The sequence below is a fragment of the Natator depressus genome, chromosome 2, assembly GCF_965152275.1.
Source record: "Natator depressus isolate rNatDep1 chromosome 2, rNatDep2.hap1, whole genome shotgun sequence".
Classification (NCBI taxonomy): Eukaryota; Metazoa; Chordata; order Testudines; family Cheloniidae; genus Natator; species Natator depressus.
The window spans coordinates 177,862,290-177,874,474 of record NC_134235.1 but is presented as its reverse complement, the minus strand read 5'-3'; the positions used below and the strand labels follow the sequence as shown (position 1 = coordinate 177,874,474).

General features: G+C 43.8%; 1 protein-coding gene across 1 annotated transcript; it reads right to left on the bottom strand.

The window, feature by feature from the left end:
• Nucleotides 1-1,974: 1,974 nt before the first annotated feature.
• LSM5 (LSM5 homolog, U6 small nuclear RNA and mRNA degradation associated) lies at nt 1,975-10,438 on the bottom strand. The gene is made up of 5 exons (XM_074943257.1): nt 10,215-10,438; nt 6,122-6,217; nt 5,839-5,866; nt 4,619-4,691; nt 1,975-2,207 (listed from the first exon to the last, which is right to left on the bottom strand). Exons 1-5 carry the CDS (start codon nt 10,258-10,260, stop codon nt 2,175-2,177), a joined length of 276 nt encoding a protein of 91 aa, XP_074799358.1. The 5' UTR covers nt 10,261-10,438; the 3' UTR covers nt 1,975-2,174.
• Nucleotides 10,439-12,185: the final 1,747 nt, after the last annotated feature.

The following is a 12,185-nucleotide window of genomic DNA, read 5'->3' as shown; positions in this document are numbered from 1 at the left end:
AGTACAAGATTTCCAGAGAAACCAACATCATACATAATTCATTTAATTAAAAAGCTTATTATTTGCACTTCCAAAATGGCAATTGGTATAAATATTGTTTGAGAAACTGCACTGGAAGACAAATAATGGGTGTGGAATTTAATTCTTTAGCACAAAGTTGCAAGTAATCTCCAGAGCACTAACTCTGCTCCCTTGTAATCTGTGAATATTTAATACCATAGGTATACACACAAATATATCAAGAGGAACATATGCAGACTTCAGAAAGTGGTATACCAAAACACTCACAGAGATAACAGAATTAGCACTTCCTCTTTATGAACAGTAAGAAACTAACAGCAAAAAAAAAAGAATGAGGCAATATTAAATTTAGTTCTCATGAGAACACTCAATGCGTGCAGAGAATAGAATGCTATACATTTCACTCTTTATGTTCTGACAAAAGACCAAATGTTGATCACTCAGAACTCTCTTTGGACCAAGTTCTGCTAACATTACTCTCCCAAAATGTCTGATTTGCATGTTCAGTTTATACACATATATGCAAAACACCAAGTGCAATAAAGCCCGGTGAATACAGACAACTATTTATAGTACTTGATTTTGGAACAAGATTCTACAAAGTACCTCCTAACCTGCCAATACCCAAACGTGGGACACAGCATGTGACAGAGACTCAAAATGAGGGGAAAAGGATTTCAGGAAAACTTTAAAATGCTCTGAGATTCAGTCATGTAGCATAAATAACTTTCTAAGTTTCCTGATTCTTTATTTCCCATGTAAACAATTTTCAACAATACAAGTCCAAATTTGTGTGGAATGTAGGTATCTTTGGGACGAAAGGTAATGATATTCTTCAAAATGAGGTACAGTTCAGAGGTATGTTTTGCAGTAGCCTATTTTCAGTGTCAGGAGAGTGAAGACTAGGATAGTAACTATGAGGCTAGAGAAGACTGAGAATTGTGCTGGCTGGAGCCAGTATCATTTAAAAGGAGTGAAGACAATTTTAGTAAATGAAAGAGAGAGTTTGGGGTTAAATAGCATGCAAAGGTAATGTTCTGATCAACTGAAAGTTAGCACTTTTGTAAAACAATACACAGAATTAAACCATTGTCACAGAAGATGCTGGAGAGGGAAGGAGAGGAAGCCACCGAAGGATGACTGTCACAGGCCAATCTAAGCAGGACTGACAAAACACAATTCACACTCTCAAAACAAATACACCCTGAGAAGTTTTACTGAAATAAGGCCTTTCCCCATTTAAGATTAAACAAAGTTGCTCTCAGCTTACTTCAGCCAGGGTCCCAGCAGAGACCGTGGCTTACCTGAGTCAGATAAAGAAGAAGGACATCATTTGCTTCAGCATAGTCCAGAAGAACAATTTCTCTGGCATACTTTCCAACCTCTGGAGTCTCCTCCTTCACCAAGCCCTTCCCACTGATTCTCCTTCCCTTTTCTGGTGATACTAGGCAATTCATTAGTTACCCACACCAGGGTCCACCCCTCTCTCCTGCACATCTATGCAGTAATGGCAGGCAGCTATGATCTTCCTCCAAGGCAGGAGGAGACCAAAGGGAAAGAGTGTAAAGAAGGAATAAGCTGCAGGGGGCATACTTTAGAGCCAATCTCCATTTTTCTTGTCCATTACATTAAAGACTGCACCATTTTCTTACTTTATTTAGAAAAGCTCTAACAAACATGGAATCACATCCAATGAGCTGAGCCCTCTGGGCCTAGAGGAAAAGCATCCAGAAGAATCTACTTACTGTTGAGTGGTACTATTTTAAACCATATATAAGTGAGAATGGGCATACTTCTGAGCCACTTAGAGATTGAGTCTCAGCCTTAACTTTCTGATCTCAAGTGCCTTGTTTCTTCCTATTTTTTATTTTTAAAGATTATTATAACTGCAGATATCTTTTCTACTGCATTAAAAAAAACAACCAGCATATTTAACAAAAAGAAAATGTTTGTTTTATTCTGACAGCAGATCAGTCTTTATAATAAAGTCATGATTTTAACTTACAAAGTCAGCATCAGCAATGAATCTTTCCTGAATAGGAAATTTTACCTTTTATCAAATATCAACTTCAAATGTAAACAAAAACTAAAAGCACTCCATTGAGATAACAGAATATATAACAAGAGTCTTCACAGACGACAAATAAATCAATTTACACTTCAGGTCCTTCTCCTCCAGGAACCAGCTGTATAAGAAAAGGACAATTTAAGAGATACAGTATGAAGAAACATAGTACACGTTTGATTTCAAGATTTAAAGTGAGAATTGTCAGATATGGCTTTGTACATATTTATTATTAAACACTACTGAACATATTTTTACAACAGATGGAAAATTTAAAGTAATACTAGAACATAACACACGTGTACTTTTATAGGTAAACTGACCCAATTTGAACTAAATCACCCCCTAATTCTACTCTTACAAAGAGCCGCTAAATAATCAGATAAAATGAGTGACATTATAGCTTTTATAAGACAATGAAATGTTGTGAAACTTCCTGTGCTTGCTAATCTCCTATTCCTCTTAAATTTTCTAGCCTATATTGTGTATCATTTATACCAGGGGTCTCAAACACGTGGCTGGCGGGGCTATTTCCTGCAGTCCGCCAAGTACCCCTTACCCCCCCGTCCCCCCGGCCACGGCCTACCTCCAGGCCAGGGGTGGGCAAACTACAGCCCCCCCAGCACAATGTCCCTGCAGCCCGGGGGGGGGGGGGGGGGGGAGGAGAGGCGCGCACGCCAGAGGGCTCCGTGCGTTGCCCTGGCTTCCAGGCACTGCCCCCCACAGCTCCCATTGGCCGGGAACGGGGAACCGCAGCCAATGGGAGCTTCGGGGAGGTACCTAGAGGAGCAGCAAAAGCAGCGCACGGAGCCCTCTGCCTCGCGCCCCCCCCCCACAGACATGTTTCCAGCTGCTTCCCGGACGGAGCGGGGCCGGGGCCAGGGAGCCTGCCCTGGCCCCAGTGTGCACCGCTGCCACCCTGGAGCCACTCTAGGTAAGCGGCGCCGGGCTGGAGCCTGAATCCCTCCTGCACCCCACCCCCCTACTCCCTGCTGCATCCCAACTGCCTGCCCTGAGCCCCCTGCCTGCACCCCAAACCCCTGCTGCACCCCACACTCCCTCCTTCACCCCAACTCCCTGCCTTGAGCACCCTGCTCCTCAATTCCCTGCCCTGAGCCCACACCCCGCACCCCCTGAGGGCAGGGAGGGGGCAGACTTGGGGTGGGGACTTCGGGGAAGGGGTTGTAATGGGGGCAGGAAAGGGGTGGGAAGAAGTGGGGCAGAGGCGGGGCCTCATGGAAGGGATGGAGTGGGGGCGGGGCCAGCAAGGGGTGTGTGTCAGTGATGCAGCCCTCAGGCCAATGCACTAGTCCTCATGTGGCCCTCGTGGTCATTTGAGTTTGAGACCCCTGGTTTATACCATGACTGATTAATACTTGAGCAGAACATTTACCAGTGTAAATGTTCTCATTTTATATATGTATTTTAGCCAACAAGTCATGATGGAATAAAACTTTTTCCTCACTCCAGTGGGAATCTGTTGCCACCAGATAAATGCACGCGTAGATATGTTTCAGGAATGAGAAACCAAGGAATGTAGGAACATTCAACACAATAAAAAGGAATATCTAGATAAAAAACTGCTACTAATATTCTTTGGCATTCAGTTGGTGGGAAGATTTTCAGTTTAAAAACACAATAGCACACTTTTAAAGGTAGGTAGACTATAAAGTTTGCTTTCTAAATGAGGAACAGTTTTTCTGCTCCTGTCGCCTCTTCTTCTTCGTCTTGTGTAGCAGCAACCCCAAATAGAGGTATACAGGTTGGCTGCTCATTTCCAGCTGCTTTTATAAACAGACTTGCTTTGCAATGAAGAGCCTGGACATTCGCAGATGCAGTTGTAACAAATAGGCAAGACAGCACCACGTGCTCTCTTCAGAGTACAGTTTAAGAGCTGATGCTTTAACTCAATAAATATTAAAGAAAGAAATGTAAAAAAGATATAGGAACTATCATTTATTTTACTGACATTTCTCTCTAAGAAAAGAAACAAAAATTGAAGATTTTTTTTCTTTAAAGACAATAGACAAAACGATTACCATGATAGGTATTTATTGTGCAGTCTTTAGTCCTTCATGCCCTCATCCTACAACACTTAAGCAAGTACTTAGTCCCTCTGATTACAGTGGGCCTTAAGCTTCTCTGGTGAAAAAATCAGGCCCATACTCTCATAGCAGGCAATAGGAAAAATAAGATATTGGCTGTAGGATCAGACCTACAATAATCAATTACTGCTTCAGCCCTCATTCGCATGCATCAGAAGTATTATGTTCTAAGTTTACTGTACATTAAGATACAACTAAGTTCATGTTTACATTTTCACTTTTGTTTTCAAAACATAACATGGAACATGTGTAATCAAGAAATTTAAGACTAGGATTACAGTATGAAATTTCATAGGATTATTCTGTCAGAACATGTGTTTAAAATTTAAAATAAATATGAGTTCAATCTTACTTGAATGAATTAGTCAATAACTGAATTCCACATATACTAAAAACCAGTCAAAAACAAGTAGTACACCTGACTTACCATTGTTATGTTATTTCCATTTAGCAAGATCTGATCTAATTTTGTGATTCTTCTTCCTTCAGGTGTGATTTCGCTGATCAAACATTAGGAAGAAAAATATTTAGTATATAAAGTTTACCACAAATCCAGATTTATTCTGTAAGAGCTGTAGTTACACAGGGCGCTATAATAGGCTGGGTTATTTACCAAGAGTAACACAGAATTTAGATGAATCACAATACAGTTTTGGGACACCCTCCACTGGCCTCAACATATGAAAAAGACAGGTTTCAGAGTAGCAGCCGCGTTAGTCTGTATTCACAAAAAGAAAAGGAGGACTTGTGGCACCTTAGAGACTAACAAATTTATTTGAGCATAAGCTTTCGTGAGCTACATCGTGAACTACATCCGATGAAGTGAGCTGTAGCTCACGAAAGCTTATGCTCAAATAAATTTGTTAGTCTCTAAGGTGCCACAAGTACTCCTTTTCTTTATAAGAAAAAGAGTTTCAACTGGCAACATGAATAACGTTGCAAGATAAGAGAAGAAATGCCTTCTTATCCCAGACTACACCTACTTTTTAACTCTTTGTCTGTGTGTCAAAGCAAACAAACTAATGGAGAATTCAACATGGAGTTCAGGGGAAAAAAATCAAGGGTGCCAAACAGGAAAGGTTAAAACATTTAATATGACAAAATGCGTGGCAGCCATTCTGTGAGGCCGACTTCAGTACCCAAAAAAAAAAAAAATTAAAAAATCCTTAACCCGAGTCAACTAACAATGTGAAATCCTAGTAAAGACCAGGCAATTTATAGCCTTCATATGAGTTACCAGGTTGAGTTCAAAAACACTTTCTTTGTTTGCAGTGAAGAAGAGGTACAAGATGTTTCACCTTTTGCAAAGGCAATACATCTTTAAGTGCTCTATAGCTGGTTTGCAGATGACCTGTTACCTACCAGTCAGAGTAGAGAGCCAAACCACAAAGCCTGGAGGTGTGCTAAGCACACTCAGCACCTGACTTTGCCACCTGCCACACACAGCTATTTAAGAGCTGGCTGTACAGGATGAATTCCCATTGGATTATTTACAAATAGTTTAAATTTGAAGCCTAAATTACTCAGGTGTGTCAAATCTTTTAAAGAGGTCAAAATGGTTTGCTTCCTAATTCAATATACCTTTTCTGTAAATGGGAAAGAAAAAAAAGCACACAGTAGCCACAAAGAAACAGAAGCAATACTTACAACTCTGTAACATCCTCTAACACCATATCTGAAGTCTACCGTCAAGGAAAACAAAAAACTAAAATATCCTTGATTTAATAACTTTACCTGTATTTTCATTTTATAAAAATGGTGTGGCCTAATTTTTAAAATAATTTCAGCTAGAGTGGCATATTTATCCATGCAAGATGTAGAAGCATACATTCTAGCCACCTAATTCAAAATATCCAAACAAACAGCTAAATAATTAAGCTTATTCTAAAAAGAAAATTGGTAAATAGCAAATATTCCATTTAAAGGATACTGACGAAGTCATCAAATCCTAGGAGTGTGCCAACAATTTCTTTATCACTCTTCATCACAATGTGAATACGTGAACCTATACACTTGTCCACAAGCTCTGTAAATCAGAAAATATTTTATACAAGATTACCATCTAAATTTAAACATATACTAAATAGTCATCTTTTTAACACATTCCTTTTAAAGAATATGTGGCAAAATTGTACACATTCCAAAATTATTGCCAAGAATACTCAAAAATGTATATGCAAAAATAGTTTTTATTTTTATATCTCCTATTATTCATAAGGTGCATCCTAAAATATCCGTAAAACACCTAGAACACATTGAGCACTATATATCGGCTTAGCAGAATTTAATTTTCACTTTTATAATTTTGACAGATGTTTATTTTTAAGCTTTTTATCTATATTTTCACAGCTTTGCAAAATTATGGGCTTTAAGCATTTCCCCTCACCCAATTTTTAATCCATTTAAATTTTCACAGCTACAGTAAATTATGGGGGAATCTGACAAATACTTAATGACAGACACTGAAATTCAAAAACTTAAAGCTTTATAATGTAAAAATAAATTGTCAAAATATACAAATATCCTTATATCAAACTCTAATAAATTCTCAAGCAACATTTTTCTTACTTTGCCCTTGTAAATTTAAAGTATCGATGGAAATATTTTTTTCATAAGTTTGTGTACAGTGAAATCAATTTTTACCAATATTTAGGGATAAAAATATAATCCTCCCAAGTTTAAGTATGTAGCAACTGACTTCGTAGTGAAGGTAGAATATTATTATTACTGTTCATCATCTGCTTTGGTAGTGCCCACAATGTGATAGGCACTTTCCGGGTATATCAATAATTTACATTTTAGGAACCTTCAACACATTTTCTGTCTGTATCCTATTAATCATAAACCATTTTTTCTTAATGTTCCTGATTCTAGGAAATCTTTGGGAGAAATATAATCTTACATAAGGAAAAGTTAATTTGACGAAAAATATTTATTTCTGTTGGAGAAACTAACCAACCAACCATTGGTCAGCTGCCAAGAGATTGCTCACCGAGGTTACTTTTCCTCCCCCAGCAACACACTGCTTTTTGACATCACCATCTCTTTGCTTGAAAGAACGTTCCCAGAACAGTTAAGAAAGTGCATTTTGCAGATTCAGTTTATTAAATGTTAAAAGAAAAGTTGCAACTTGTTTTGGTACTATACACAGTAGAACCTCAAAGTTACAAACACTTCAGGAAGGGAGATTGTTCATAACTCTGAAACGTTTGTAACTCTCAACAAAATGTTATGGTTGTTCTTTCAAAAGTTTACAACTGAACACTGACTTAATATAGCTTTGAAACTTTACTATTAAGAAGAAAAATGCTGCTTTCCTTTTTTTTTTTTTTTAGTAGTTTACATTTAACACAGTACTCTCCTGTATTTGGCGTTTTTTTTTTTGTTTTGTTTTTGTCTCTGCTGCTGCCTGATTGTATACTTCTGGTTCCAAATTAGGTGTGTGGCTGACTGGTCAGTTTGCAACTCTGAGGTTCTTCTGTAGTCACTCCACCCTCTTGTAATGACGCGTATGAGTATGTCTACACTAGAAATGCTACAATAACACAGCTGCAGCATAGAGACTTACAGCAACTGAAGGGGTTTTCTTACATTGGGCTATTACCAGCAGGAGAGTGAGTTTGTATGTGTGTCTGTGGGGGGGGCGGGGGGAAGGGTGAGAAAACCTGGATTTGTGCTGGAAATGGCCCTCCCTTGATGATCACTTTAGATAAGCTGTTACGAGCAGGACAGTGGGGTGGGAGGAAGTTTTGTTTCATGGTCTCTGTGTGTATATAATGTCTTCTGCAGTTTCCACGATATGCTATGCATCCGATGAAGTGAGCTGTAGCTCACGAAAGCTCATGCTCAAATAAACTGGTTAGTCTCTAAGGTGCCACAAGTACTCCTTTTCTTTTTTCTTTTTGCGAATACAGACTAACACGGCTGTTACTCTGAAACCTTACATTGTTATAGTAAATCCACTTCTCTGTAAGGCTGTAGCTAGGTCTATGGAAGAATTCTTCTGTTGAGCTAGCACTGTCTCTACAATGGGGTTCAGGCTGGCTTAACTCTCTCGCCAGGGCTGTGACTATTTCACACCCCAAACAGTATAGCTAGGTTGACCTAAGTTTTAAGGGCAGACCAGGCGTAAGTCACTTAAAAAAATATATATATATATATAACACAGAGACAAGAGATTTCTCTTACTTGGCCATTAACAAAAGCCTAAACCCTGCATCAGATTCACACTGGGAAATCCCTTTGCCCATGCAGAGCCCTACTTATATCAATGGGTATATCTCACTCGAAAAAAAAAAGTGTACACTTAACTCCAGTTAAACTAGCAGTGAACTCTTGGCAACTCAGTATTTAACTCTGGCTAGCAGTTTCAATTAAAGGTTATAGAGGAACCTGGGGTTAAACTCAAACTAGTCTGGTCTACACTAGAAAATTAGGTCCATTTAACTACTTTGGTCTGCAGTGTGAAAAATCCACACCCCTGAGCAGCATTAAGGCAACCTAAGTCCATTGACCTAGCTACCGCCTCTCAGGGCAAGTCTACACTGCCACTTACATTGATATTGCTTATGCTACTTAGGGGTGTGAAAAAAACTGTAATTTGCATCGCTCAGTGACCTAAGCACTGTCCATACCAGTGCTATGACAATGGGAAAGACTCTCACACCAACACAGCTTCTGCCTCTCGCGAAGGTGGAGTAATTATGCCACTGGGAGAGCTCTCTCAGCAGTGCAGATGCATCAGAGCAGCTGTGCCAATGTAGCTTTTAGTTAGGGGTAGTCTACACTGGCAGTGCTTTAACATGGTTTGTGTAGTCAGAGCAGAGCACTGGGAGAGAGCTCTCCCAGCACTCTAAATAACCACCTCCACAAGGGGCGCGGCTCCCAGCGCTGGTGCACTGTCTACACCGGCGCTTTACAACACTGAACCTTGCTGCACTGGGGGGTGGGGGGGGCCAGGGTGTTTTTTTCACATCCCCTAAGCGAGAAAGTTGTAGCACTGTAAAGTGCCAGTGTAGACAAGCCCTTAGACTAGCCCTCAGGGAGGTGGTTTAACTACAGCGATGGGAGAACCCCTCCCGTTGCGATAGGTAGTGTCCACTCTGAAGCGTTTTAAGTGTAGACAAGTGCTGAATTGATGAGTCTTCAGACAGGTCTCTGCACGTGTAGCTGGGGGTATGATTCCCCAACGGGAAGAGAGACAGTTGCACTAAATCTAAACAAGTTAAAATTGGAGCGTAGCCCACAGCCGGGCACCCCACAGACGCTGTCTGGGGACTCCGACTGCCACAGCGAGGGAGCTGGGCCAGAGTTGGCGGTTGGGTCTCCTCGAGCTGGGAATCGCGGCCCCACTGCCGGAGGAGCCGGTCTGCCCCTCACGGCTAGCGGCGGCACCCGAGTTAAGAACATGCTTTTGGGGGGAGGGGGAGGCACCGCAGACACGCCGGATTGGGGGGGGGGGCTCCAGCAACAACCACCCCACCTCGGCAGAGCCATCCCTAGCTATTCTGGGGCCCTATGCAGCCCCCCTTCAGGTGGGGGCAGGCCCCAGGCCTCCGCGGGGGGTGGGGCGCTGGCTTGCGGGGCAGGAGGGAACCACCCCCAGCACTCACCGGCGGCGGGGCTGGGTTGCTGCACTTCCCACCGCCGGTTGAGAGCAGGCCGGACCTGCTGCAGAGCTCAGGGGCGGGGGGCCCTGGGGAAGCGCCGGAGCAGGGGCGGGAGCAGCACGCAGCTGCGCGGGGCAGCGGGAAATTTGGTGCCCCCGGCAGCTGCGTACTCTGCGTATGGGTAAAGGCAGCCCCGCCGGCACGCGCCGCTTCGGGCGGGCGGGTCCCGGGGCCGGGCCTTGAGACGTCAGCGCCCTGCAAGTTCCCTCCTCTTTCAAAGGGCACCGAGGGCCCGCGAGACCCGCCCCAACGCGCTCAGGAGGGGAGCCCGAGACCGTCCCTCCCGCCAGCCTGCCCGACCCCGGACCGGAGAAGCCCAGCACCCCCCTGTCCCTGGGCGGGGGCGCTAGTTACCGAGCGGCAGGAGCTGAGACGGGTTGGTCGTCGCGTTGGCCGCCATCTTGAAACCAGACCTCACCAATCGCAGCTATCGGAAGAGAGGGCTTCAGCTCCCTCCGCCAGCAGCCCTGGCCAATGGATGGCAGAGCAATCGTGCTCCCGCCGGGTTGGCGCTGGGGGCGGCTGCCGCTCCGAGGCTCGGGCTGCAGCGGGGCAGGGCCTGAGTGGCAGAGCTGCTGCGCACTCCGCCGCCGCCTCCTTCCAGAGTCAATGGAAAACGCAGGGGCTTTGACAATGAGGCTCCAAATTAGGGTTGGCTCCTGTCCAGGCTCTCCCAGGAGAGTCCCTTTTTGGTGGTAGCTGCCCTGGGAAATCCGCAAAGGTGCTGGATATACCCTGCCACCAGCTGTCCGGTTTGATGGGCTCCGGGTCCTCCTGGATGGCCCAGGTTTCTGTTCCGCACGGGTGGCAATGCTACATCAAATACTCAGGCCTGGTCTATGCTAGGAATTTCCATTGGTATAGCTACATCTCTCAATCCGCACCCCGAGAGACGTATCTAAACTGACTTACCCCCCCCCCCCCCCCAGTGTGGACAGCACTAGGTTGACAGAAGAATTCTAGCAACCGCCTCTTGGGGAGGTGGTGTAGGCAAGGCCTAAACAAAAATGTCACTGTGGCCTTAACTCTGCACCTGTTAGCATCAATACCATATTATAACAGAGTGCCAGCTCTGCTCTAAGTTTAGGTTAAGCTTCACTTTCCGTTTAAAAGTTGGCTCTTCTAAGTGGTCTAAAATTCCTGTGCTTACTCAGATTGGCTTGAAATTTGGTGTGCCTCATGTGGTTCTCTGTAATGTTACTGGTACAAATTTGGGATCATTTGAGTATGGGGTTCCTGAGATACAGCCTCTACTATTTACAAAATCAACTAATTCTTCCAACTTTTTTGCACTCATCTAGGGCTGAGACTGTGGCTCTGATCCTCCCTAACCTGTCGCTCGGGATTTATCTCAGCTAGTGGATGGCACCCACTGCCCCTCTGGGGCAGTTATCTTGAAGAAGTTATTTGGAGTTGTTACAAAAGTAGGTGGAGCCACAAAGAATGAAATGTGCACATGCCCATGCAGCAAAACTAGGACCCTGCTGAAACAAGATGGTTCCCAGGTAGGCTGTTGCTCCAACAGCTGGGTAGTTCAAAGGAATATGCTGTGGCTATTGAACCTAAGCTGCACCCATGCGCTGTGAATTTAAACTCTGCCTTTGTCAGAAATCTAAGAATGATCAGTGGGAATGTTACTACCATTTGTCTGCATCAAAGTGGTTTTATACTTTTGGGAAATGGGCTCTGAGTAATACAGCTATTTTAGAAGTGACTCCATTTTCTGGAGGGACCCTCTCCCTGACCCTCTTATCTGAGCTGACATTTGGAGGAGTCATGCCCCTCTGAGGGAGTCTGAGCCCCTTCCCCTCCCCCCTCATGTGAGACCCTCTCCTTAACTCCCTTCTGCCTCTGTGTGTCCGGATCGGGGAGGACCCTACCCCTCTGGATGGGGAGCTGAGAACAGGAACGTTTGGAGCACATGAGGAGGTGAAGAGTTGAGAACTGACAACATGCTTAGTGCATAGGACAGGTTCATAAGTACTGACACTGAGGAGCGGCATGAGAACACCCACTGAGATGAATGGTGCAGTTCATACATCTCAGACCTACTGTTTCTAGCTGTATTCATCTCCATGGGATGTTCTTATTCTGCTGAGAAAATCTAGTTGAGATGAATGGGCTACTTCTCACCTCTCAGCCTCCTCTGCTGCAGATGGATAGGGAGAGGCCGCTCCACATATACTGGGCCCAGGTTTGAGGTAGGACTCTGCATCTCCATTCTTCTGCCCCTTGCTGTCTCTGACTGGTATAGGCACACTTCACAGCCCCACAACTTTCCCGCCTCTCCGTGGCCCCTTCAAGCTTATGAGAGGCATGGAGTGG

Coding starts and splice junctions, on each gene's coding strand:
- LSM5 (XM_074943257.1), bottom strand. CDS start 10,260: ATGGCGGCCAACGCGACGACCAACCCGTCTCAGCTCCTGCCGCTCG. Junction 6,218..10,214: donor GTCTCAGCTCCTGCCGCTCG/GTAACTAGCGCC, acceptor TCTGATTTACAG/AGCTTGTGGACAAGTGTATA. Junction 5,867..6,121: donor AGGATTTGATGACTTCGTCA/GTATCCTTTAAA, acceptor GGTAGACTTCAG/ATATGGTGTTAGAGGATGTT.